The sequence below is a fragment of the Heterodontus francisci genome, chromosome 42 (genome assembly GCF_036365525.1).
Source record: "Heterodontus francisci isolate sHetFra1 chromosome 42, sHetFra1.hap1, whole genome shotgun sequence".
NCBI classification, from domain to species: domain Eukaryota; kingdom Metazoa; phylum Chordata; class Chondrichthyes; order Heterodontiformes; family Heterodontidae; genus Heterodontus; species Heterodontus francisci.
Genome location: NC_090412.1, coordinates 20,110,224 through 20,138,194, shown reverse-complemented (window position 1 = coordinate 20,138,194; position 27,971 = coordinate 20,110,224). Strand labels below are relative to the sequence as shown.

Genomic DNA, 27,971 nt, shown 5'->3' with positions numbered 1-27,971 from the left:
TAATTCCAGGTAACATTTTTTATTTTGCTCCAAGAAACATTAAAGGATTAATATATATTATAGACCCAAGAACAATCAACTTCTAACATTATGCAATACATATGAACAAGATCATAGAACAAACTGGGAGAAATGAAATGAGAATGGTTTAGATAAAAAGAGTGTGCCAGTTTTGAGTGCATTCTCTTACATATAATGCATAACTTGTTTTTGCCATCTTTCCTGTTAATGTCTTACTCCCAGTTTGTGTATTCCATCATTAGCCTCACCAACACAACTGCCACATTAACCCAAACATGGCTGCATCAAGCCCTTTGTGACCAGGGCTCAGCTGACATAGAAATAGGAGGTCATACTCTTGTACACTGTGCAATAAATATTACAAATTGGTTATTTAGATAAAGGCTATGTCTGACTTTAGAAAAAAGGAATGAGACTCCAGGGTAACTTCAAAACTAACTTGGTCAGAAAACCAGAGGATCAGGTAGAATGCCTCTGACTCCAGTGGAGTCAAAACAAAAAAAGTGGGCAGTGTAAAATCTGGTGAGTCCAATGCTCCCGACAAACAAGTTAGTTAAAATTGCCTCCTTCCAGTTTTAGGAAGTGGTTCACAGTTCATCTGAAAGGTTCTTTGGCATTCCACAAACTGGCAATAAATTTGCTCCATGTGTGCTGCCTGCCTCAGGCATGAGGGAAAAAAAGGGAGGAATCTATATTGCAATCATTTGGGAAAGAAAAGTTAGGGTTTTGGCTTTAGAAAATTGGAAGGAGTGACCATCATTCCATCTTCACATAGTTTGGAGATAATAAAAAAGAGAAACGGACTCCATAACAGGTTCACTCAGTACTTTAGGTGTTTGAAAATCAAGGCAGCTAAATATCATATGGAAGCCAAAAGGATAAGATGGAGGCTTATAAACTCTCTGCATGTTTTGCATTTTGATCAGAACATATAGCTCTTTGCATTTATGAGGATGCAAAATAGCTTAATTAGGTTTACATGCATCAGACAGACAAGGATATTGATCAACAGATTGAAAGATTGTAATCTTAAGTAGCAGTGTATGTGAAGAGATTAATTGTAGAATTTGGTACAAGTGGGTTACATCATGGCTGAATGATTGTTCAAAAAAAAAGGAATTCTTGGACTTTTCCCACTTGTATTGTTAATGGAAAGTGGAAAAAAAACATTTGATTTTTTTTTAAATTGCAAAATACATCTATCCTTTTTCAATTCATGAAGTTGCAGTTATGCCAACATGACATAAAAGCAAAAGTGACTGGATGCAGATATTATGAACCTTAATGACTAATTTTCATGGATTGATTAAAAGCATGTGCTAAAAATTTAACAAATGTATGCATGTGAATCCTCCATCAGGGTATTGTAGTGGATTCATTGTTTATTGCAAATATCTGAAGTAACATTGTAGTTATATAGTGTAAAGCAATGTTGTTGGCTATTAAAGCTATATTGAAAGACATGAATACAGACATCTGACATTCAAAACATTTGCCTCTTGTGGTCCGTTCCCAGGTCTGAAAAATCCAAAATCAATCATCGCCAGCACAAAGCTTCACTAGAGTGTCTTTAAAATCTCCACCTGTATCTCCCTGTAGGTAGAAGTAATATATATAAATTGTTAAGAATGTAATCCAAGCACACCCTCTACTCCACTTTTGTTTCCAGTCAAGGGGGTTGGGGAGAAAGTGTATTGTATGAAGATTAAGCTGGCTGGTAGAGAGAGAGATGACCTCTCTGGGAGAGAAGTCATTCTCCAAACAGCCACACGAAACTTCAAGCTGATGAATAGGTTTGTCAGGGTGCCACATAGAAGGTTATTGAGCAAAGTAGGACTCATGGTATAGCAGGTAACATTAGCATGGATAGAAGATTGGCTGGCAGAAAACCATATGCATAAATTGGTCCTTTTCTGATTGACAGGATGTGATGAGTGGAGTCCTGCAGGGGTCTCTGCTGAGGCCTCAACTTCTTACAATTTATCAGTGACTAAAATGAGGGGAGCAATGGCTTGGTAGCTAAATTTGCATATGACAAAAATAGGTAGGAAAGTATGTTGTGAAGAGGACAGGAGGTTGCAGACTGATAGGTTGAGTGGGAAAAAAATCTGGCAGATGGAGTATAATGCAGGAAAATGTGAAGTTGTTCACTTTGGCAGATTGCTTTTTAAAAAAAAAAATTGAGTATTACTTAATACAGAGAACGACTGCAGGATTCCAAGGTATAAAGGGATCTAGGTGTTCTAGAGAGTCATAAAAAGTTAATATACAGGTACAGCAAGTAATAAAGGCTAATGGAATGCTAACCTTTATTATAAAAAGAATTGAAAATAAAAGCAAGGTCATAATGTTGGAGTTATACAAGGCATTGGGGAGACCACATCTTGAATACTATGTGCAGTTTTGGTCACCTAAAAAAAAAAGATAAATGCATTGGAGGCAGTTCAGAGGAGGTTTACTAGATTGATACCTAGAATGAGTGGGTTGTCTTGAGGAAAGGTTGGACAGACTGGGCTTATCACTGGAGTTTAGAAGAGTGAGGGGAGATTTGATTGAAGTATACAAGATCCTGAATGGTCTTGACAAGGTGGATGTGGAAAGGATGTTTCCTCTTGTGGAAGAGTCCTGAATTAGGGGACAGGTTTAAAATTAAGGGTCTTTTTTGTTTTTAAAATTTAAGGGCAGAGATGAGGAGAAGTTTCTCAGGGTTGTGCAGACTTTGGAACTCTGCCTCAGAAGGTGGGGGAGGTGGGATCATTGAATATTTTTAAAAGGTAGGGGTAGATTGATTTCCTTGCCCAAGAATCTAAGGTTATCAGGGTAGATGAGTGTGTGAAATTCAAAACAAACAGATCAGTCATGATCTTATTGAATGGCAGAGCAGGCTAGAGGGGCTGAATGGCCTACTTCTGCTCTGAATGCCAATGCATATTTGTATGTACATAGGAAAAAATTCTAGGCCAATAAGTTGGACTTTTTTTTTTAAAATATAAAAGTCCATAAAAAATTAGTTACTTGCACATTCCAGATTTGTGCACTGCCTACAACAGCCAGCATTAGTTATTTTCTCCAAAGAGTTCAAAGTTGAATGATAAACATGGATATGTAGTTAATTCCTTGTGACAATTCTAACATGTGCCAATGTAAATGTGTGCAACAGCAATAATCACTGGAAATAAATATTTCTTTTAAAGAACTTTATGGGTTACATCTTTTTAAAAAAAAAAGTGTGAAAGCCAAAAGTGTCTTTAAAATGAAGACAATGCAAGTGTTACTGAAACACTATGGGCTGAGTTTTATCAGACTTCTAGGGACTAGCTAGGAGGCCTAAAAAATGGTAAGGGAAGGCAGGGGTGGAGTGCCCATTGCCTTCCAATTGTCAGGGGTGGGGCACTGCTAAACTGCCAGCCCTCTGATTGGCCAGCAGCTCTTGGGAGGCAGGATCTGATGTTAGGCAGTTAACAGCCAGAGTGCTGTAAAATGCAACCTGGGGACCCCCAAAGAGCTGAAGCAGGGTTCCCTTGCACCTTTCCAGCCTGGTGTCAGGCCCCCTGCCAAATACATAAAATCCAGCCCATTGTTAGGACAGTCAAGTGCAGATCAAAAAAAAAAAAACAAACATTCATGGCAGTGGAGAGGGGAGGGAAGGCAGAAGAAATCAAAAATAAGATAGAATGTTTAAGAAAGCAGTGCCCCTCAAGTTAATAGGCTTGGCATTTCAACTTTTAATTCAATGACAATGAATGTCAGTGCTAGGGGCAAAGAAATCTCCACCTTGGGCACCCAGTCACAGAATCCAAAACTCAAATCAAGCACAGATGGAGTAGAGGGAGCTTTACTCTACCATTTGAGAAGGAGTGCCCCCCAGGAGTTTCCCCCCCACAGGCATTATGACATTGCCAACTAATGGCAGATTGAGAGTAGTTTTTCATTACTGACTCACTCAGTAATGCTGAAATTCATAGGGGACATTTGAAGATCAGGTACTGTTTCAAATGATGTTAATGTGGCATAGCCTGAATGTGAAAAAAGGTGGAATATTACTCTTCCATACTACTTGCAAATGTTGGTTCTACAAATATGACAGAGGAAAGATCTTGAAGTCAGATTTGTTCAGAAAGTGAAGACTTAATTGAAGCAACAGGCCAAGATTTTTCCTGAGGGAGTGTATGGTAAATCAATAACATACCACAATTGAAGAGTGGAGGGTCTCATCATACTTTTCTTTATAAATAGCTTTGATCTGCACCATGTCAACTTCAGATCGAGAGGCCATAATCCTCATTAGAGTGTGGTCATCTGTTCCAGCACCCTGGTTTAAAAATAGATTAGGGTAATTATATGATTAAGAATGTTATCATTTCAATGATTCAGACTTGGAGGCAAATGCCTCAATTTTAAAACCCCCTTTGCCCAGCAAGTATGATGAGGGGGGGCAGTGAAATATAGTTAAAATTAGGCTGGATCAATTCAGCCTGAAGTTGCTCTGTTCTTGTCCAATGGCCAACTTTCTGGTCAGCTGAGGTTCCTGCCAGACAGGCAGGGGAGGGGAGGGAGAGGGTTTACTTTTTTGCATTTAAAAAGAAGGTCACAACTGGAGGTCATGCTATTGTATGGTGAAATGGGGGGTGTACTGCATGGTGTAGAGCCGGACAGCAGAGCTATATATAGCTTTAGGTGCTGACTGCCTGGGTAACTTGAAAAATACCCGCTAGAACCCATTGCTACCCCAGAGCCCAAAAAACGAGCCCTTGGGCCTCTTGCCAATTTAGTGTAACACCCTCATTGCAATTGATTTTGCACCAGCTCCCCATAACCCATTCTTCATCACCTCCAGACCCAATCCACCACTGACCCCCAGGAACCATTCCCATGGGGCCCCTGCTGCTGTTGCTGCCAAATTCGCACTCCCAGCCACTAGGCAGGTAGTATATCTGGACAGGTTCAGGCTTGAAGCCAGGGACATTCAAGGCACACTGTTCACTTTGGAACTTGTGACACTATTCCTGTCCCCAGACTTAGAAAATCCAAGCCAAACAATGTTGGTTCACTTCAAAACTTGCCTTCAAATGTGAAACAATGTAAAAAATGAATCTGCTAATGGAAACAAAGGCAAAAAAAAAAAAGTTTGGATTTAGATTTTCTACATCTTCCCTTCAAGATGCTACTCCTACAATTAACATTTATATAGCACATTTAACAATGTAATTGTCCCAAGATCCATCACTGGAGTTCAAATGACAAAAGGGGACTGTGGGGGAGGCAAAAAAAAAAAAAAAAAAAAAAAAAAAAAAAGAGGCAAGAGGAGGCCCATATTGAAAAAAAGTTTCTGGAATGGGAGACAATGTAAGACAGCAAACACAGAAATGATGGGTATAGCCTCATTAAAGAGCACATTTCAAAATTCAGATGACAATTTAAAGCAATGGTCAGATCCAAAATATTTCCAGGGAAGGAGAATTGAGGATTTAAAAAAAAAAAAACATGAAATGTTGCAGTGGAGAAAGGGAGTGAGAATGCCCAACAGATGGCAAGTTTTAAAGAGATGCAAGAGTTGCAGGGAAACCAGTTATTTGACATACAAAAAATACTGCCAAACATACCTTCATTGCATTATAAAGCTTCTCTGCAAAATAGGCTGGTGTATTCTTCACACATTTGACTGAGGAAAAGAAAAAGTCCTGAAATATTTCACTTATTGTAATGCATTGAAATATAATCCTTACTTAAAATGCAAAGGTTTGTTCTAACAGTTGCCATCTAATACATAATAGCAGTGCTATCAGATCTAGTCTGGGATAAAATATACACAATTTCTGTAGAATCTTATAACTCTGTAAATCTAATTAAAATAGACCAGAGATATTTAAACTGGCCTGATCATCAGGTCTCATTGAAGTCATGCATCCATTGGGGCAATTTTAATAAACTATATGATCTATTTCCATTAGACACCCCTTCCCATTCAAGGGGGAAAAAAAAAAAAATCAGAAACAAATGCAATGTGACTTTTCCCTTAGCATAATTTGAAATTTTAGCAAAGGCCAAGAGATAGATTGAGTACACTGGCTCACACCTGTATTCCTTCTCACTTCTATATGGCAAAGTAACAGAGAAACAGAAGAGTTCCTCTGAATTTCAATTCCTCAAAAGAGATGCCACAAAAAAAAAAGTCAGAGGAAAGAACAGAGAAAGAAAGAACACAGAATGAAGGGAATGTGGGGCAGGGGGTGGAGTAAAGTATTGCAAGGACATACACTAATGGCCAAGTATACACAGTTTGGATATGCTAGCATTTTGCTTAATGTATTTGAGGGTTAGGAACACTGGTAGGATCTATCTACAATTAAAAATGGGACAGAAATAGAATTCAATTTAAAAAGCTTTAAAACAAAAAGCAGCTTCAAGTGTTTAGTTGCCCAAAAGTAATTGGCCAATAGTCATTAATGGTGGAAACTGCAGCCATTTGTGCTCAGTTTCCCACAAACTAAGATAATTAAATATTGGGCAGGACAACACCAATGGGATCTTTGACATTCTTCACCCTCTTCTCCTCCCCTCCCCCCCCCACTAAGGGTTGGTGGGATTAAAAAAGATGGGGCTTCAGTTTTGCTCCAACTTCCTGACAGAGGAAAAAGAAATTGAGCACAGCTGTCAATTTCATTGCCAGAGAGAGATTGTTTGTATAGCAAATGGCCTATTGCTGTTCACCATATTGTGCTCTACCTCCCTATTAATCAGAAAGAATCACCCATGAATACTGAATGCTTCAATTAGACCCTCATTCAATACACCTAGCAAGAATCCAGTCAAAATAAAGAATTCAGCTATAGTTAAACAGAGACACCTTACCCGGCAATCATGGCACTCCCAAGACTCATCCAAAAAGTAATGAAAGTAGCTGCCTTACCAATGGCTAACATGACACACTGCAGAGATCCAGAACATTCACTCCCAATGCTATCTTCAAGGTCAATGTCATTCATCTTCTGGTACTCCTCAAATACTGTGTGCATGAAACATCATGTCAGATTACAAACAAAGCAAATTTAAAATGTTTGGTGTACTGGCCCTGTAGGCAGAAGTTTTTTTTTTTATTTAAAAAGAGAATTTGCATTTCTAACAAGTGTGCTTTCAATAGAACAGGGTTTTGCAAACCATTGTATTAATGTGAACATGTGCATTTCATCCAAGTCAAAATAATTCATTTCAGATTAATAAAATTGGATGCTTCAGAATGCTGCTCCTTACTAATTCATGGCTGTGACACAATTACATTTGTGAATAGGACAGAAAATTACATCAGTCACTTGTCATTCTGTTGTCTAAATTATTTAACTGTTGTGCTGTTTACCCCAAAATAATTTCTACAGCAAGCCTCCTTGTTGAATCTATACTCAAACAATCTATTCAAGACTGGAAGAAATACTATTCATCATTACCTGCCAACAAGTGTGGGACACTTCTGGAACAGAGAACAGCAATGAATCTTTCTTCATCCGTGCCCCAGGCATTTTCACCAGCTTCATAAAGAGCCTTTAAAAAATATTTTAATGTAAAATTATTCATCCAACAGCTAACATTCACTAGTGTGAATAGTTCAGTGGTTACAACTCACTACAGGGCCTGCTGGTCAATAAATAATTGAAAAGGAACAAGATGTTACTTTCAATTGGACATTCAATTGAACTCACTACAAACTCTAGAAAATGTGTGTTTTTCACAACCCTACTAAATGTTTGTTCCCAATTTCCTCTTTAGGTACATGCAGTTCCCATGTGGATACAAGAGACTGCCAAATCTTGACTGCCAGCCTGTGCCCATGATCTCTAGGCTTAGGTAATAAGGGTATTTCCTTATGAGTAGAGATAGTGTACTCTGTACTGGGTAGACAGATTCCCCAGGTAGTTTTGGTCAGCTGAGTATCTATGCTAGGAATCCTCCATACCAAACAAGGCTGGGCCAAAGGGACTGTCAAGTAACTGGATGTTTGAAGCTGGTATTAGACACTTCATTACTAATGGTGTTTATGTACTCAACAAGTCCAATTCCATCATAGTTTTGATAGGGTGTCCACCTATGATGGCCTAATGACTATGCACTCGATGCGAAGTCTGTTACAATTGGAGTCCCGATCTGGACTATATTAAAAGGTTTTCTATTAAGTTTTCTTGGGAGGTGGTTTTAGTGGATGATTAAGGAACAGGCCCCCCAGGCCACCCACCCCAAGAAAAAAAAATACTTTGATACTAATCTTTAGCAGGCTGGTTCTCAGTGACCCCCCTTTACTTTCTTCTAGCATTTTTGGGTCATGCATAATCTGCATCAATAGCAGCAGTCAACTTGACCCCCCCCCAGTCTGTCAATGCAGTGAGCTAGTAACCATGCAAGAGAAAACCAAGGACATCCCCCTCTCCCTATCAAGTATTCTCTTGCTTTCCCCATGGGGAAAATGCACAGCCTCCACTGATCACTTTCCATTGCACTTCAGCAATGACTGAATCCTGCACCACAAATTAAACTACAACCCACCACAAAAAAACTTTAGATTTAAATCACAGGTTAAAACATTGCACTGACATTCGAAGTATATTGTATTTAATACACTGGTGACAATTAAAGACATCCAATTCAAAGCTAGCCAAACTAAACATCTCAAATGTCAGGCCACATTACTGCAATGACAACCAGTCATCTACAATTATAATGTAACAAATTATATTGAGGAACCTCAAAAGCAGGACACCACTAAAGGTTGAAAAGTGCAAAGAATAAGCTCAATCAGGAGGTGCTGCAGAGTGTCAGATTTCAACAGGAAAGATAAACACAACATTCTGTGGGAATTCATTTCACGTGACCACTTCTATAAAAGAGAAGAACCACCCGATGGAGGGGGCAAGACCCAGCCCAATGTCATTATAATTAGGTTCCATCATTCCACTGGTGGACTGCTTGCACATTAGGGCATCACACTGGTAGTTGGGGATGGGGGGGGGGGGGGGGGGGTGGGGAGGAGGAGCGGGGAGAGCTGGTAATCCAGCCAACAACAAAGCCCAGCTGATGCAGGCAAGTTTTAAAAAAAAGTGGCGTCACTTCTGGCAGAAAGCCATTCATTGAGTGTCTAATTTGTGACATCAGCAGCATCAATTCTCCTTAGCATACAGAAATCTTTTAATAATTCATGTTGCCTGCAGTTGTCCCTCAAAGGGTCCCTGAGGAGATTGCTCAATGCATGTTTGAGCAGTTGTCAAAATTGCATCATGGTCCAACTATCATAGGTAAAGACTTCTCTTCCCACTCACCTCCAACCCATTTCCAGCAGACATCTGGACTACCCAATTTAAGGCACCACCACCTTCCCCCTGCCCCCACCCACTATCAATGTCCAGGTCTGCACCAAGTGCTATGTAGTAATATGGAATCATGGTACCAGTATATTCCTGCTGACAGAGGTGATGAAAATAATTACCCTCCTTATCTGGATTTTTTTTTGTCTCCTAAAAAAAAAAAGAGCTTGAGAAGTGGTATTCATGAAGATAAAGATGGCAAAAGGAATGGCAGGGGGTAAAAAAAAAAAACGACAATTATATATACACATCTCACCCTTGCATCATCTTCTGCTTTTGATGGATCAGCTTCTCCTTCATCCCTGTTACCCTAAGTTTAAAATTAAAAAAAAAAAATTTAAAATACCAGACATATAACCCTCCTACTTTACCTTGTTTGATGGCCAGTGACAGTAATGAGAAAACAGCCAAAAGCAACTAGACTGCAGACAGATAATCCTTGAATTTAGCCTAATGACAATGATATGCTAATAAGCAACACCCATTTTCTTGGAGACAGTGGGTGCCATTGATTGACCTGTCAATGCTGTCTCAGATCTCCATTCCACTTGCATTTCATGGTAGAAGAAAATTTCCAACAGCTTAATTGTCATTATAGTATTTACATGTTAAAATGCATCTGGTCTGTAAAAATTGTGCTCAGTTTGATAACTTTCACTTAGTGTGGCAGATCAGGAGTGTAAAAATTAGATTGTTGCAACTGGAGTCATTTTAGCTGGAGTCAAATAACCTCTGCAAGGACAGATCATTTAAAGCAGCAGAGCATCCCAATCATATTGCACAAGGTCCAATTATTGGTATTCTTTGAAACCATTGAAAGGGGAAATGGTAGTTTAAAAACCCAAAACATAAAAGTTATGCTCCCTGCAACATTACTGGATTTGAGTGTTGGCTCCTTTTATGTGGAAGTGATGACTAAATTCCAGGCAACACCCAAAGAGGGTTCCATAGGGTGGAAATGGTTTCATGTTTTGCACAATACCTTGCCAACTAATAAGATTTAAGTCAGAGACATCCCTCATTACAGGAGGGGATGATTCACATAGTCCAGACACATGCAAAAAGGCCTCTGCCCCAGCCCAAGCCAATACACCCTTGTAAGGCAGTTCACCACCGGTATATAAAAAAAGTCAAAAAGATTCTATTTAAAATATTCAGCTTCTACTGAAGCTAGTCCAACTGGAGAAGTACATCTACTGCAAAAGGATCAGTTACCTTATTCTAATGAAGGGTGAGCTTTAAAAAAAAAAAAGAGACATGCCAGCTCTCAGTTGAGGAGAGTTCCCCTGAAGCCTTTCAAGGCCATTAAAAACCCACCAGAATTTAAAGGCCAGGTCAAAAATGTGACTTAACCCCAGCAGAGCAGATATCCAAAGTCCAGCTGTAAATTTGTATTTAGTCACACTTGATCAGAAAAGTGCATCACCCAGCATACAAATGAAGCTGCACTAGGAAGGTTCTCCTGTTTGATAAGGGTAGCTAAACACAAAAAGAGTGGTGCTTGGGAATGGCAATAGCAGAGAAGAAAATAAACCCGTGCCTTAAATCCTCAGTCACCCGACATCTAAAACTCCAGGGAACATTGCAGTCACCAACAGCAGCAGAGCTGGTCAAGCTATGCGGTGCCAGCATTGAAACTTAAACTCTAGGGATAGCAAATATGTTACTGGTAATTAACATTTTTCCATCCTTATTTCAAATCCCTCTATGGCCTTGCCCCTCCCCATCAAGCCTCTTCCAGCCCTACAACCCCCAAGCAATCACTGTGCCCTCCAACTCTGGCCATCAGATCACCCCACCATTGGTACCAGGAAGTCAGTTTCTAGGCCCACCCCACCCCAAGTTCTGGAATTCCCTTTGCCTTCCCCCCCACCCCCTCTTTGCTCCTGAAACATCTACCTCTAACCATTTTTGATCACCTGCCCTAATATGCCAATTTTGTTGATAATACTTCCAAGTACCTTAGGACATTTTACAATGTTAAAAGATGCTTATACAAGTGCAACTGGTCATGGCAAGAGATGCAACACAATATGCAGATTAGAATCAGAGCCTCACCTCATTCTTGTTTGTCCAACAGAAAGGAATTTTAACAAGTGGGGCTCAAGTATAGGAAATATTCTTAACATTCTTACAACTGTCCAGTACAAATTACAAAGTTCATAAACAATATAGTCAGCTGTAGAATTTTTTTAATAAATCTTAGCATGAAATAGATACCTGAACTAGGGAAACCAGAACTCGTTCAAAATAGCTTGATGTGTCAGAGATGATATCATCCTCCAAATTTGAATCAAAGTCTGAAAAGATGAAAGAAACTAATGAAACAGGAGGCTGATTGAGGAACAAAAAAAAAAATCTAGAAGATTGCAGAACTAAAAACCATTTCAACTGCAGGGGCTGTCTGATTGATTCAATGTATATAGAGAGGTTTCACTAACTTGCAAATCTATGTCAGTGGCCTATTGCGTAAGAAAAGTGATAAACAAAACCATGGTGACTACTGGCAACTGTAGAAATAATGACTGGATTAGGAACTTGTAGCTACTTGAAGATAACAGGCTGAAAGCTGATCCTAGTACTAAAAGCTAAATCAAGATGGAAGGCTAGAAATCTAATACCACAAGGGAGAAATGCCTATATACTGATTAGGGTTAAATGAAGTAGAGTGGGAGACTTGTGGAGCATAGATTAGTTGATCTGAATGCTCCGTTTGCTGTTACTACAGCAACTCAGCCTTGAAAAAGGAGGATTAGGAATGGGAACCTCAAGAGGTAGAAAACATTAAGTGGAAAAAAAAAAGTTAATCCTCTTATTTTAAATTACATTGACTGCAAGACTGGGTAAAAATAAACACAAACTGGTTAAAAGGCAAATTCAGTACAAACCCAGGGAGTGCTTCTTTAGAGTGTTAATTCCTGGACAGGATAGTGGAGGCAAAACCCCGAGTGACATTTCAGAGGCAGTTAGATGCCATGATTATAGATTTTTAATAGGAGGTTAAACCCAACTGGTTCATTAGTGTCCAAAGGAAGCTCATCATCCTTACTTGGTCTGACCCTTGCAAATCCACACCAACATGGTTGGCTCTCAAGTGCCCTGGCAAGCCACTCACCTTCAGGGAAACTCAGGATGGGCAATAAATACCAATCTCATATCCATTGCATGATTTTTTAAGAAAGCTAGCTGGAAAGAATGACCTCCATCTATTAATTCTACAATTAACACCTCATTGGTTTACAAGAGTCAAGTCATTGCCTTAGCCATTCAATTAATGATTCCAGTCTCAATCACAAGGATCTTTTACTCAAAAGGCAAGTAAAGAGAAAGCTGCACTAGGCTGTTCTATTTCATAGATACAGGAGTATCACCTCAGTTTAGACTTGGGAGCTTGGCTGATAACTGGCTTAGTATACAGTGATCTCAAAAACCATGTTAAACAATTCTGTCCAACTGAAATGATACAAGCAAAAAGGAGTTGATAGTATTTAACACTTGCCCTTCTTCAGCCTTCTTAAGTCTTGCTCTACAAAGTGGTTCCATAGTTGCTGATTGCCCCTCTAGTATACTCCTTGTGTGTCAGCCAGACCAGTTTGCCAACACTGTTTAAGAGGGGAAAATTATAGCCAAATCCAATTCGGTCTTCACTTGCCATCCACACACAAACTTCCAACAGGGAAGTATCAGCAGCAGGGATCCTGGGTAAGTTTTCTTCTACTAGCCCAGGGACATGGAGCCAATTATAGTGCCTCAATGCCTTCTGGCCGAGATCAACTATCTCATGGCAGAAGCAGGAATCAAGCTTGGGATCCTCCTACTCTGGTTTGTCATTGCATTATATGGTGCTTGGAGGTACTGCAGTTCCTTTTGGGCACAAATTGCATATTTTATATTAAACCCTCATTTTACAATCATCCTTTTGCTGAACCAGTTTTCCCTTTAAAACATGCAAGGGCCAGAAAATGATAGACTTGATCATTTTCATGACAGACTTTCAACACAGCTTTCAATTTATACTTCAGCCAATAAGTGGCAGCATACCTTCTTTATAAGCTTCCACAATTTCTTTTATTTGTGCATTATTGCGAGATGCTAGGATTTCAATCAGGACATCCTCAGATGTGCCAGCACCCTGTATAGAGAAAAAGAAAAAGGTGAGCCTGAGGCACAAGTGTCCAGTTACACATTTTGGCTATATGGTACATTTGAACAATGAGTGGTACAGGAATATCTAAAGACTGTTTTAGCCTCCTCCATAAATGCTCAATATATTACCAGTTGGTAATTGGTCATGAGAAGTGCTCGAATTAGCAATCCACAGGGTTGGGTTTCAGTCCCAGGGTTAATGCCATTCTGACTCATTAGGGTATCATGCACAAGTGTGTTACAGGCTCACATGCAGTTACCATGCACCATCAAAAAAACCTTTCACAAGTTTTAGAATGAGTGAGCAATTGTACAATCGTGTCAAATTGACACTAGAGTTGGCAGCCCATTTAACATCTCTCCTGATTATTTATTGCATTAGATCACAAAGTTGAGAACTACCCTATAGAATCTTACAGCATAGGAGGCAGCCATTTGACCTATTGTACCTGCTCTTTGGGAGAGCTACCCAATCAGTCCCATTTCAACTCTTTTCCCCCATAACCCCAGGGAAGAAGGGAAATCTTTGCCTTTCCAAGTAAATCTTGGAAGTCCAACTTGAGATTTTGGCCCTTTTTTTTTTAAAAAAAGGGGAAGTTTACTAAAAATTTATCCAGTTCTTGAAGTGCAAAATTCCTCCTGCTAGCAGTTCTTCAGGTCTTGTCTTTTCCACACAAATGGAAGCACATCAGCAGCTCAGTTGCAGTCATAATGTTTCACTATTACCTTTTTCTGCAAATTTTCACATTGGCCCCCTTTCCATAGAGAATGTTGGAAAGCCTGTGTGAAAGGACACTGATTTGCCAGTCCTTAGAGAGTTACAAGGAATGATTGATAAGAAAAAGGCCTTCTGGTCCATCCAGTCTGTCCCACAGAATTGGGGAGGATCTGTGCACCACAGTATATACTCTCCCAACTCCACACTATAGGACAGCCATGTGTCCTATTACACTGGTCTCAACTCCTCTTCCCAAGAGATATAAAGAGATCTCTTGCAGATGCACATACTTTCAGAAAAGCAATTTGGAGGCAATGTGGTCGGGTTATTGTCAGCTGTGGAACTGTATTTCAGCAATAGTCCATGCCTTTGTTTGGCAGGGGAAGGGCAACAAGAATTTTAAAAAATAACCTTTCAAAACTGTTGCTGAAAGTAACCAATTTCAAGTTAGGATTCAGACTGGAACCCCTCTCCTGTGCTGCACTCACAGGGCTTTTAAATGGGCATCATCCGTTCCATGCTGCTCAAGTGGCAACTTTAATTGCTAATGACTAGGAAGAGAAAGTACAAGCCCACCATAGATTTATATCTTCCAGGTGAGCCAGAGACTGGGAAGGGTTCAGAAATGATCAGTAGGATGTGAAGAAAAAAAATAAGGCACCTGGAAGTTGCAGGAGACTTACAAAGGAAAAGTAAAACTTGAAGTCATCAGGGAAGATTGAACAGGCTGGGAGTTCTTCTCCACTAAAAAAAAAAAAAAGGTTGAGGGCTGACCTGAAAGGAGATCCCCCCCACTCTTAGATTTGAACTGTTCTTGTACCATTATTGGACTATGGTTGTGTGTAGATAGCAAAATGATTGCAGGAGCTTCAAGAACAAGCAGGTTTCACCAAGTTATACTGCCTGGTCCCAATGCTAGGCTTTAAACACAAGGAAGGTGACACTTCTTGCTATATCCTGTCATGCAGACCCTGACCTGCCAAAAATTCAGCATATTAATTGTCATATGAACATGGATTTTAAACTGTTGCTAGAGTGGAGGCAGTGTTTAAAAAAAAAAAAAGACACTTGGCAGGAAAAATATTTGCATTACTAACAGACAATGCTTGGAGAGGCAAAGGACTATTCCCTGGTTCACTTAACCCAAAAATGGGCTGTGATCACCAGACATTGAAGGCAGAGATGCTCACATTCCAGGATAACTGCTAAGATGCCAGAATCCACAAACAGAAGTGGTCAAACCATCTAGCCACATGACTAACCTGCTGGGCAACTTGGGGTTTTTTGGAATTACAAGTCTGACTGGCAACCAAAGACTTCACAGCAAACTTTTCCCCTTTATTCTTTTCTACTTTTCTGTAGTTATCGGTGTTTATCATATGCATGCTAGTGTGGTCACATCACATTTGTAGTTGGTAATTGGATTAAAGTTTAAGATTAGTAAATTTTAAATGGGATAGAATTTTGAGAAAACCTGTCTGAATTGATTTCCTTGCCTTACAATTGGAAAGCAGTGAACAAGGATTCACTAAGGGGGAGCTAAAAGTGTTTCTGAAAATGAAACCTGGTTACAGTTAAACTGGGCAAAGGCAGAGAGGGGACCACCAGAACCCCTCACTTGGTCATACCAATCCCAAGACCACCTTCTATAATCTCACTTCAATTGCTACAGTCCACTTCAGCTATGCATTTCTAAATGGATCCCACCCACACTGGATGTCTACATAGTCCCAATAACCAAATCCTCCTCCTTCTCCCTGCCAGAGATTCATTACCTTTAAATATACACAGCATATAATCTTAAACTGAAGCAGTGACACTTTTAAGCAACTACAATTTAGCACCCCTTAGAGCACACAGCCCCACTTCAGTAAATACAGTCATACCAAAACAAAAATTGAAATATTGACACATGCTGTTGTGAATACATGAATAACTTGGGAAGTCTTGAACTCAGCAAAAAAAGTCAAAACCATCACTGAAATCATGCAGTTGAGACCTACCTTCTCTTACTGAAGACACTGGTCCTTCAGCTGGTCTATGGTGCAGGACACCAAGGTGGAAAACAGGAGAGAAAGCAGAGCGAGGAGCCAAGAAGCAGTGGTTAGGTGAAACCAAGCTTGGTTATGAAAGTCTGCAGGTTGTAAGAGAAAGGGAAAACTGAGGGAGGTAAGGAGGTCCTGAGAAAAGTGAGCTAGAGCAGGAAATGATGAGCTGAGCCTCAATGCAAGTGTAGGAAGAGCTTGTAGAATGGAATTTTGAAAATAAAATACTGACTGTAGGGATAACTGGCAAGTATTTTCTGCATGCTTTGCAGGTTTCCAGTAAAATCCCAGTTACCTTCAAGGCATCATGCAATTCTTTGGCATCATACCGAGCTGGAGGAAGCAGGAGAGCAACAATCAATGACTCAAACTTTCCTGACAGTTCTGACTTCAGGTCATCAATCAGGTCCTATGGCAAACAACGAAATTAGCAATGTGGTTTTGCAATGCAAATTTTAAAAAAAATGTTCCACAATAATTCTAATCCATGAACTCTTCAAATCCAAGTATATTTTGTTTAACCTTCAATAGAAAACATTAGAGTAATTAAACCACAAGTTTTATTTAGCAGGTGGTGGAGGCTTACAAGAAAAAAAAAAGTTAGATTTATTAATTAATGCTGCAACTAGGGCACTCATAAGGCAAAGTACTGTCTGGCTCAAGGACAATACTGCATCTCAACTATAAAAAAGGTGAACAAGATTTACTAATATGCTCCCATCAGAAATTCTCAGACTGCTATGTGTTGCAACAGTTGTGCCTTTGTTACAAGGGATGGCATTATATGCCTTAGCAAAAAGTCATGCAAAAATTAAAGTCAAATTGCATTCAAATCATGTGATTTTAAACAAGGCCCTGGGTTAAGAACAAATTTATTCTTTAAACAGCATATGTTGGCTTATTCAACGAATGAACAGCTTCATTTGACCTTTGCTCCCTCATTCAATTCTGCCAGGTCAAAAACCAGGCTTCAATTGTCATTTGCAGACAGTGATATTCATAAAGTCAGCAGATGTTTACAAGTTCATTATTTAGGCTGAGCTCTGCATTAATCCCACACATTAGAGTAAATAATGAAAACAGATCAAGGATTTATTGTAGGCCTTTGCAGGAGTGCAAATGTGTGCATGCCACCCGTACTACAGAACGATTACCAAGGATCAGGTTTCTGGCTCAAGCTTTTGTAGAGTTGATTCTTTCCCAATGCTCTTCCTTCTGCATGCCAATTTATACAGAGGCATGCTTCCATGAATGCATGCTACCCTCCAATACCCTGCCCAGGGGGATAGCCTTCATTGCTGGTCACCACCATGCATTTACAAATTGTAGATTAATGGTGTCATAAGTCCCAAGGGGACTCAGAAGGACAAAAAACACAACAGGTGACCAAGTACTTTGCCAAAGAGGTAGGCTCCGTTTAACATGTTAAGGGCCATTAGGGGTGGGCCCTATACACTGGCCTTGTCAATGACACCAACATTCCACAAATGAAATAATAGTTTAGAGTTGAGGAATGGAGTTCTGAAGGTTAGAAATGGAGGGGTAAGACCATGGAGAAATTTGAAAATTTAAGTCAAGGCATTGATGGACCAGAAGTCAATGTACACTCAAAGTCCTATGCTCGCTAGTGTGTCAGGATATGGGGAGCAGAGTTTTGGACAAGCTCAAGCTTATAAAGGTGAAAGGCCAGCTGGGAGAGCATTATAGTCTAGTCTGGAGATAGCAAAAGCATGAATGAGAATCTACACAAATCAAGTGTGGTCTATTTGACCACAAGTTTTGTTTAACACATGATGGAGGCTTACTAGAAAGACAAAATGTCGATTAATTAGTGCATGCTGTAACTAGGGCACTCAAGGCAAAGCACTAGCTTGGCTTTAAGACAATACTGCATTTTAACTATAAATTCAGTATTTGACTAAGATGGGGGCACAGTGGTTAGCACCACAGCCTCACAGCTCCAGAGACCTGGGTTCAATTCTGGGTACTGCCTGTGTGGAGTTTGCAAGTTCTCCCTGTGACCATGTGGGTTTTCACCAGGTGCTCCGGTTTCCTCCCACATGCCAAAGACTTGCAGGGGATAGGTAAATTGGCCATTGTAAATTGCCCCTAGTGTAGGTAGGTGGTAGGGAATATGGGATTACTGTAGGGTTAGTATAAATGGGTGGTTCTTGGTCAGCACAGACTCACTCAGTGGGTCGAAGGGCCTGTTTCAGTGCTGTATCTCAAAATAAAAATAAATCCTACTCTTAATACCCAGAAATAGAAACATTCCAGCCAGCTCAGTGGATAATGATGATTAGGAGTGGAAATCTTGACTGGTCAGATTTTGGGCCCTGTGATGAGGGGCAATGCCATCTGCAGGAAAAGTGAAACCCCAAGCAGCAGGGCATGGGAGAAGAGAGGAGCAGGAAGGCAGAGGACATACCCACCATAGGATCTACTAGGAGATGACCAAGACCCAGTGCCACAGGAGTGAGTGACTTTCTAGGCAGATGGAGACACATCTGGCCACTGTCAATGACCTCCCACTTCACAGTATTGGTTGCTATGTCCTGCCAGGAGCTGTCAAAGGTCACTGACTTTGAACTACCACTTCTGGCTCCTTCCAGGGATCAGCTGCAGTCCTTGGTGGTGTCTCACAAGTGGCTGCACACCACTGCATCACACTGGTCACTGATGCCCTCTTTGCCAGAGCTGGACAAAACATTCATTTCATAACAGGAAAAAAAAGATTGAGGGCTTTTGCTGCTATCACTGTATTCCCTAGTTGCAGGGAATCATTGATTAGACCCAACTGACCATAAAGGCACCCAGCAATACCCATTCAGACCCATCAAGAGGAAGGGCTTCCACTCACTCAACATTCAGCTGGTCTTGGTTTGCAACCACAAGAGCTTCCTACATGTGTGCAATCACTTTCCTGGCACCTGCCATGACTTCCTTAATTCTCCACTGGACAAGGCTGCTGCAGATCTTCACTAACCCCTAAAGTATGTGGATGGATCCAGAGGACAAGGGATATCCCTTGAAGGCATTGCTTCTCATCCATCTACAGCAGCCCCAGACAGAGGTGATACAACCAATACCACTTGCTCAGTCGGACAGCCATCAGGCTTTGGAATCACCCACTAATACATTTCTGCAAGGGTCTCAGTCCTTGTGGTGATCAGCTGCACTCTCCATAACATGGCCTTCAAGGACAATGAGGCCCTGGAAAGAGAAGGAAGAGGGAATGGAGGCAGGAGAGGAGACTGAACAGAGAGACACCCCCACTGTCCAAGAAGAGAACCTCCCTTAGCCTCCAGCATTGCTTAATCAATGCCAACCTGAATGTAATCAGCAACCCTGTCCTCAGTGCCAGACACCACATTCACTTATGACATCACTTTCCTCTGTTAAAGCCTTCCACAGCACATCTCTACTTTAGGAGAACCAGCAGCCTCAGTGATGACTGCTGTGGGGGATGTCTAAAGGAGTCCCACACTTTATCTGACCCACCTCTCCACTGCCAATGGCTCTAATTGGACAGGAAACCCATCTCCATACCAATTGAGAGCATACCCACGTGAAAATCTTTACTTTCAATTTTCCACTGGAGGAGAGTTTTTGATCTGAAAACAAACGTGACTCCGGTTTCCTGCCTCAGTGGTGAAAATTCAGCCCCAAGTGTAGCACTGCTGTCAGCACACTAGAGGGCAGCTAACTCAACATGGACCAAATTTAAAAAAGACAACTTCTTGATGCATATGCACACAAAGGATGGCAAACACATTCTGGTGGCCTCTATATACAAAGAGGCTGGGGAAAGTGGGACACCAGTGTTTAGCTAGGACTTACCTTTCCAATTATTGTTTTATAGGCATGAATGATCTGCTGGCGTTGGCAGTTACTTCGCTGTGCCAAGATATCCAATATGACATCTTCATCAGTTCCTGTAAACAACAAACAAGGCCTTATAACCCTTTATTAGCAAAACATCAGATCTAACAAAAAGACAGCATTCCTGCATTCTGAATCTTGACGGGCTAAATGCCAATGCAGAACTTTGCAAAGTGTGGCCCTCTGAATCACATAGGGCATAGCCTGGCTGGGGTGGGTGCAGGAAGACTGAAGTGTTACTTTATATTCTAGACCCAAGAGTGGCTGGTTTTGTAGGCACTCAGCTGAACATGATGCTGAAACAAAATTAATCTGTTCAGGGTAATTTTTATTAACCCTTAGAATTAAATTTAAGTTGAGCATTCCTTTTTTTAAAAAAGGAAGTCCTCCATGCCATTTTGTTCACCAAGGTTTTCCAATTTTTAAAAATCTCATTCTAGAGATAGTTTACAGAGGGGAAACTATATACCAATCTTAAAGACAGGCCCTGGATGCACTTAAGTGTGGAAAAGGATTGTTAAATTTGACAAGTTAACTGAAAACTGGCTGCAAAAGGTATTTTCCAGCCAAAGGTTCATTTCTTAAAGAATTGGTGTCCAAAATAATCTTTTGCAGCACTGAATAAAGGAGCTCCAGAATGTTTTTCAAACGAAACTCAACCAAACCCCAACAAGGTTGCTCCAGATGATTAATGTTCTTCTAAATGAACATTTAGCATTGAAGCCACCTTTAGGAACTTATTGGATTAGAAAGAAACCAGGTCCCAAATTGGAACATTATTTTGCTGTAGAGTTTTGTTTTCCTCTTCTACAGAAGAGAATATTTAATGAGGATATAAATCACTAGTGGAACAGTTAGCTAGCATGTTGAGACCAGTTCTGGACTGATGGGATGGAAACACTTGTTGTTCAGAGTCATGTGCAAGAGGAGCTGGGGAAAAGCACTGATTGCACAATTGTGCACAGCATGACACTCAAGAATGACTATGAGTTGCTGCTCAGAAGTTGGTGTTTGAGCAAAAAAAAAAGCAAGCAGCTTTAAGCTGCACCTGGTGTTTGATATTGACAACAGGTGCTGGAGTGTGCAATCCCCCAGCAGTTAAATTTCTCAACTGGATGGATAGAATCTTCAAATCAGTCAACTTGTGGTCCCCTTTTTGCATCATTATACCCATCTGTTTCTAAGGTTGGGGCTTGGAGTAGTAACTTCATTAATCTAATAAAAAGTGCAGTTATCAAGTGAGGCTCCTTCTTGGATTGAGTGGAGAGCAACAAGGAAATAAAGATGGTAATACAGATGTGATGGCATCAAAGACTGGACTCAGTCTTTCTCCCCCACCCACCCCCACTTTAAAAAAAAAAGTCAGGGTACAATAATTCAATGAATTATGTATTTTCACATATTATGCTTTACCCCTCTCCAGAATCTAGGTGCAATTTCCAGTGGCTAAGCAGAGATGTTAAACCATACATAGCAGGAAGATTTAGATTTAAATTTCTACACTTAGATGAAATTGACGATCCCACTGAAGGCTGCAGCAAGGACGACAATTGGTCTGAGGTCTGAGTCCTTCTAGGCTCAGGAAGCCAAAACACAGTCAGTTCGTTTCCAACTGCTGGTTATGATTACATGATGCTCATCACGATAGATGAGTGTATCTGTATATAGGCAGAGCCTCATTACGACTGATTTGTCATCACCCCAACATTGATGGCTTGCCAACTATCACTATGTGGGCTCCTGCATGAAGGAAAAAAAAAAAATCACTTGGGTCAGGTTTTGTTCTTATAGAATGGCACCTTCTAAAGAGTTAATGTTTTGAGGGGAAAAAAAAACTATTGAGAGGTCTTCAAAAATTATGAAGAGCTCAATAGAGTAGACAGACAGGATTTTTCTACTTGTGGGAGTGTCCAAAATTAGGCCATAAATAAGGTAATGAATACAATAGGAATTCAGGAAAAACATCATTATCCAGAGAGTAGTGAGAATGGCAGAACTCTAGACTCAAGCAATGAAGTAAATAGCATATGGGGAAGTTAGACAAGTACATGAGAAAGGAGAGGGATATGTTGATAGGGTGAAAATGAAATAATGTGGGAGGAAGCAGAGGACAAAAACACTGGTATTGATCTTCTGGGCCAAGTGGCCCATTTCTGTGCTTAAAACTCTACATAGCAACATAAAACGAAGTTTTATCTCTTTACCAAATCCTTTCATGGCCTTGTGAAGCACCTCAGCATCTTGATTGGCATCAAAATCTGGAAAATCATGGATTGTGCCACTAGTCCTTCCCTATGTACAGAAAGAGATTTCAAAGTTTCAGATGCCTTTGCAATTCAACAACATGCTTCAGAAAAAGGATGCACTCAGATATAGATTAAACCACAAAAGTGTCCCACTACCACCTCAGTAACTTTATCCATTGAGCAACAGACCCCAAAGATCTGGAGGCTCCCAGATTTGATCTTTAGTTTGCTTGGCATCATCAGACCTCAGACAGTGGTGCTAGGGAGAACTACATAGTTAAATTCAGCATCCATTGAGAAACATCAGTCCAACTTCCCCACTCTCCTGTTACTATCCAGTAACAGGTGTACAGATACCATGTGATGGTACTATCAAACTTGGCTGGTGAACCTCCTGCAGTCTGGTGTAAGCATCCAAATAGTGACTCGTCTAAAGTAACAAAATAGCAACTGACCTTTATAACTGTACCCCAGCAAGAAACAGCTCCTTCCCTGAAGGCTGTAAAGTCAAATATGGGGTACTGGGCAAAGCAGTAGTTAGAGCCAGGTCAATTCTAGGGTCTCGAGGCACTGAATTCAGAACCCCACCCCCAGCACAATCCTCTCTATTAGAATATAAGGGTGCAGCAAAAGACATAGGCCTGTAAAATGTTTCCACACTTAATAAAATCATATCAATGTGCTACACTTAAATGAAACTTTTACATGGGGCCTCTGAGCACAGGCCCTGTAGGGCTGTTAATCTGCCCTGGCAATAGCCCAGTTACTAGGACAATAATTTGTCTTTAAAGTGCATTTAATGTTTTTTCTAAAAAAAAAGGTCCCAAAAGCATTTCACAAGAGAGTGTTCAATAAAATTTGACACCAAGCCACAAAAAAGGAAATTAAGACAGGTGGCCAAAAGGTAGATTTTAAAAAGCAGAGGTTTAGAGGGGAATTCCAGAACTTAGCACCTAGACAGCTGAAGGCACAGCTCCCAATAATGAAGAAAATCAGGAATACACAAAAAAGGGTCAGGTCAGGTCTGGAATAGTAGATAGATGGGAGGCCATGGAGGGATGAGACCTCTATCCAAAGAGAGCTTCTTGGTGTATAAAAGTCTTCTGTCTGCAAGGGTGCTGTGTGAAGCATGATGTGATTAGACAAGTCAAAAGGTTGTCCCAAATTGGCACCCAGTGGTGTTAAATTTGTCAATTGTGTTGAGGTCACAGGGTGGCTAGCTAGAAAAATGGAAAATTCAGTTCTCATGTCACTATCGGCCAAAAATAAAATCAGTATCCTGATTTGAGAACAGTTTCTGCCCATCTACTGTCTAAACCCCTTTATGATTTTGGGCACTTATCAAAATCTCCTTCGGGAAACAACCCCATCTCCTTACATCTATTCATGTTAGATGAATAGATTTAAATGAGTTGGGGTTGTTCGCCTCCACCTTTTCACAAAGGAGATTGGTCCCTGGGATGAGGGACTCATTCTCAAAATCTTTTGCACACCCTCAAAAGCCTTCACATTTGTTCAGAAAAGTGCAGTGCCTGGAATTGTGCACAATTCTCCAACTGAAGCCAAATCAATTTTTTTTTTGAAAAAAGGTTCATCACCACTTCCTTGCTTTTGTACTATGTACTTTTGTCAATGTCATTGAAATGGCAAGAATAAAAGCAGAGAGTTTTTGATCACTGAATGAATTACTGCCACGGCAGTAAATTTACATTTAAGAATTACGTTTACCCATAGAGTGGGTGTATAAAATGTTTTCTACACAAGATAGTTCCAGTAGCTAATTGTAGCCATATCCACAGCTGTGATTAGTCACTATTTATTGGACAACTCTTCCCCAAACTCAAAGATTGGTATCATGGTCTTGGGCAAGATTGCAATTTAGTAGCATTAAAAATGTCAACGTTAGATTATGGATGATTGCTACATAATCTGGGAATTTGTAGAATCAGAACAAAGGGACCTCCCCCACCATCCACAAGGTCAAGTACGTGGGGATGTGATTAGAATTATCCCAGCATCGGTAGCTGGAGTGAATTCTTGTAAATCTGTAACCAGCTGCTCACTATGTTTTCCTGTTTATAAGTCCAGCCGTGTGGTGGTGGTGGTGTGTGTGCAGTCAATTGTGCTTCTTGTCGGTTTCTTTCCGTTCAGAAAAATCAGACGATGGGTCTGTTTCAATCAGTGGGTTGGGACGTGCAACTCTGACTAGACACTAACACCGTCATAGCAGGGTACAAGACCAGGCGATGCCTCGAACAGAAGCACATACACTAGTCTGAACTGGATGCAGTCGTCAAACTGCAGGATGGGTTTTAATACTCAGATTAGGGACAGAAAACGCAAGATTTAGCCCAGAATAGTAAACGCGAATTCATAGAAACGACCACACGGAGGCGGGGAGATATAATATGACAAACTCATCCATTGTTAGTCCCTGCCACACCCAGCTGATTTTCTTCTGATTCATTGCCATGTGATTCTGTAGCAAGCCCTGCTCTGAATCACAAGGCACCAGCTCACTTCCCGACCAGAAAACAATTTACTATTTGGATACCTCAGCCGGAGTATTGTTGGCACTAGTGCAGCAATGTTTGTGCTGGTGCCAAGTGTAGTACAATGCTTGATGATGCCAAATTTATCAGTATTACCCAGTCTTGCTATGCAAAAGGTTTTGCTTCCGGCCAACTACTACATCCAACACAACCCGTCAATTACAGCTCCTCCTAATCTTGTTTTGACAGAGCTTGCTGTTGCGATAGTAACACTTGCCAATACAATTGGCTGTAAAGCACATTAACATGTCAAGGTTGTGACAAAGTATGATACAGAAACTATTTTCATCCCCCATTCATTACTGTCTTATTAGCATCCAAATCTGGACAGGCAGAAATTTCCTCTAATACTGGAAACTCCAAAGCCATCATCTTCCATTTCAGCCACAGTTTGTGGCTCAGTATTCAGTGCTATTGCAGACCTTGGCAAACAAACTTTCAAGCTTGTGCTGATGAGTGGCAAGTAACATTTGTGCCAGATAGTGATCATTTCCAACAATCTAACTACCTCCCCTGTCAGTCAAAGGCATCAAATCTCCCATCTAACATGCTGAAGGAGGGTCACAATTGAGCAGCCATATTAATACTGTGGCTACAAGAGCAAGTCAGAGGCTGGGAACTTTATGGCAAGTAACTCTCCTGACTCCCCAAAGTCTGTCCACCATCTACAAGGCAGTCAGGAGTGCGATGGAATACTCTCCACTTGCCTGGGTGAGTGCAACCCCAGCAACACTCAGCCACCATCCAGGAAAAAAAGCAGCCTGCTTGATTGCCCACCCACCACTCGTGCACACTAGCAACAGAGAGTACTATCTACATTATGCACTGGAACAACTTGCCAAGGCTCCTTCACAGCATCTTCCAAACTTACAACTTCTACAACCTGGAAGGGCAGCTAGTGCCTAGGAACATCACGACATCCAGAATCCCCTCCAAGTTTCACACTATCCTGGGCTTAAATAGATTGCCATTCCTTCATTGTAACTGGGTCAAAATACTGACAGTCCCTACCTAAAACAGCACTGTGGGTGTACCTAAACACCATGGACTACAGTGGTTAAAGGAAGTGGCTCACCATCACCTTAAAGTATTCAGGGATAAGCAATAAATATTGGCTTTGTCAGCAACACCCAATTTCCATCAATGAACATGTTAAAAAAAGCATCCCAAAAAAAAGTTCTTCACAGCAATGAATTACTTTTCAAGCTCCCCCATACAAGTCAGTAGAATTTTCTTTAAGTCTTGCATTTGGTAGGAAATTTGCTGTTTTCTAGACAAACGTAGAAGCCAATTTACACACGGCCAAGTCCTATAAACTGTGACTAATCATTTTTTTGTGGTGATATTGGTGGAGAAGTAATTTGACCAGAATGCAGAAAAACCACAAAAGTTTGTTCAGAGCTGGAAGTATTTGGTAAACAGATCAGCAGGAGGAATTTAATGGGTGGTAGGGTATTTTTAGAGTCAATCTGAAATTCATTATACAGTAAAAAATTTAAAATTAGAAGGGTCAGCAAGTCAGCTGTTAAGTGGGTATCTGACTAGGTAATAATTGTTGTTGCTGGCTATTGATTGACTTGGGTGTTTCAAAAAAAAAAGTGCAAATTCATTTATTCCAAGGTAGAAGCCATTTAATTTGGACACTTCAGTGAAAGCCAGTTTACCTCACTCACAATCTCAAGTGTTTGCACACCTTCCCATCTGCACAAATCAGACCAGACTACTGACAATCCAGCCAGTTCTGAAGCACAGCTGTTCTACCCAACATGCAAATGGAGCAGCAGTTGTACAATTCCTAGTAACACTCAATGGTAATGATCTGAACAATGGGAGTTAACTATCAAGCAAAGCTAGGCATACTAATCCACAGGGGGAAAAAAAATTGGTTCCTGGAGAATCAGTTTCGTAAAAACAGGACATTCCACTTAACTGGTTTCTACTATAAAAGATTTACAGTTAGGCCCATAATTGGTAGGATCTGATAGATTAGAAATAGGCAGCTTGCTTACACTTGACTAGCAAATAACACAGCTGAGTCCATTTATTAACCTTCTCTGGCACAAGGGTAACAGTAGCTAGTACTGCATCCCTTCAACATGTAAATTCCCTTCCATATAACTATTTAGCAAATCAAGAGGCAGCACTTTTATAGAAATCTGTTTCACAAACTTTTAAAATTTACCAGTTCATAAAACAATGTTGTGCATCCAATCGTCAAAATGACAACTCTTGACCAAATGGAAAACATTTGTCAAAAAGTCTATTAATAAATGCCAATTATTACTTGGGTTTGAAATTTTGTAGTTCGCTCTTCCCCCAAGAACCCAAGTCTAGCATTCCATAATCTTCTACACATTTTCCAGAATGCAGAAGATGGCCAACACACATAACTGCTACGCCTGCCAGCAGTAACTGAATCACTGCAAACTATTGCTCTACACATAGGCTGCCTTATGACAGCAAAAATCCAGATTCCACTTACCACGCCTTTGGCTGCCATGGTTCAGTCAGAATTCTCTGTTCTAAACAAAAAAAAACCCACAAATAATTTAATGTAGCTTTCCCAGTTGGCTTAAAGTACCTCAATTTTTTTTTTAAAAACTAAAGACATTAAATCATTTCCTAGCACAGACAAACCTACTTCAAACGTGGCTGTTTTTAAAAAAAGAAAATCCAGTCTGTGTGGGTCATAGAGACGAAAGAGCGAAGGCCTGCCTTTTCACTTGGGAAACCTTTGAATGCTGCTTATGGATTGGTTGAGAGCTTGGAGACATATTTAAATAAATGAGTCATAGAAGGAAGTCAGCCAATGAGGAGCTACTAATCCCAAACTATTGTGGGTGCACATAAAACCAGTACTGCACTGTTTTTGCCAAATGAATCCAATTACTCAGGCAGGACAGTTTCCCTAGCAACGGCTTTCACTGGCACAGGGCCGAAAATGACATCCACCAGGTCTGAAATGTGTGCAGCCTTCTGTGTTACAGGGCAGTGCAAGAACAGAGAGGGGGATG

The 27,971-nt window shown here is 40.5% G+C and overlaps 1 protein-coding gene across 1 annotated transcript; it reads right to left on the bottom strand.

Moving 5' to 3' along the window:
- Positions 1 to 3: 3 nt before the first annotated feature.
- On the bottom strand, positions 4 to 27,696 carry LOC137355504 (annexin A5-like). The gene is made up of 13 exons (XM_068020725.1): positions 27,599 to 27,696; positions 27,440 to 27,479; positions 22,364 to 22,451; positions 20,118 to 20,212; positions 16,573 to 16,686; positions 13,410 to 13,500; positions 11,589 to 11,668; positions 9,625 to 9,678; positions 7,464 to 7,557; positions 6,932 to 7,027; positions 5,625 to 5,683; positions 4,211 to 4,333; positions 4 to 1,614 (listed from the first exon to the last, which is right to left on the bottom strand). Exons 2-13 carry the CDS (start codon positions 27,455 to 27,457, stop codon positions 1,555 to 1,557), a joined length of 972 nt encoding a protein of 323 aa, XP_067876826.1. The 5' UTR covers positions 27,458 to 27,479; positions 27,599 to 27,696; the 3' UTR covers positions 4 to 1,554.
- Positions 27,697 to 27,971: the final 275 nt, after the last annotated feature.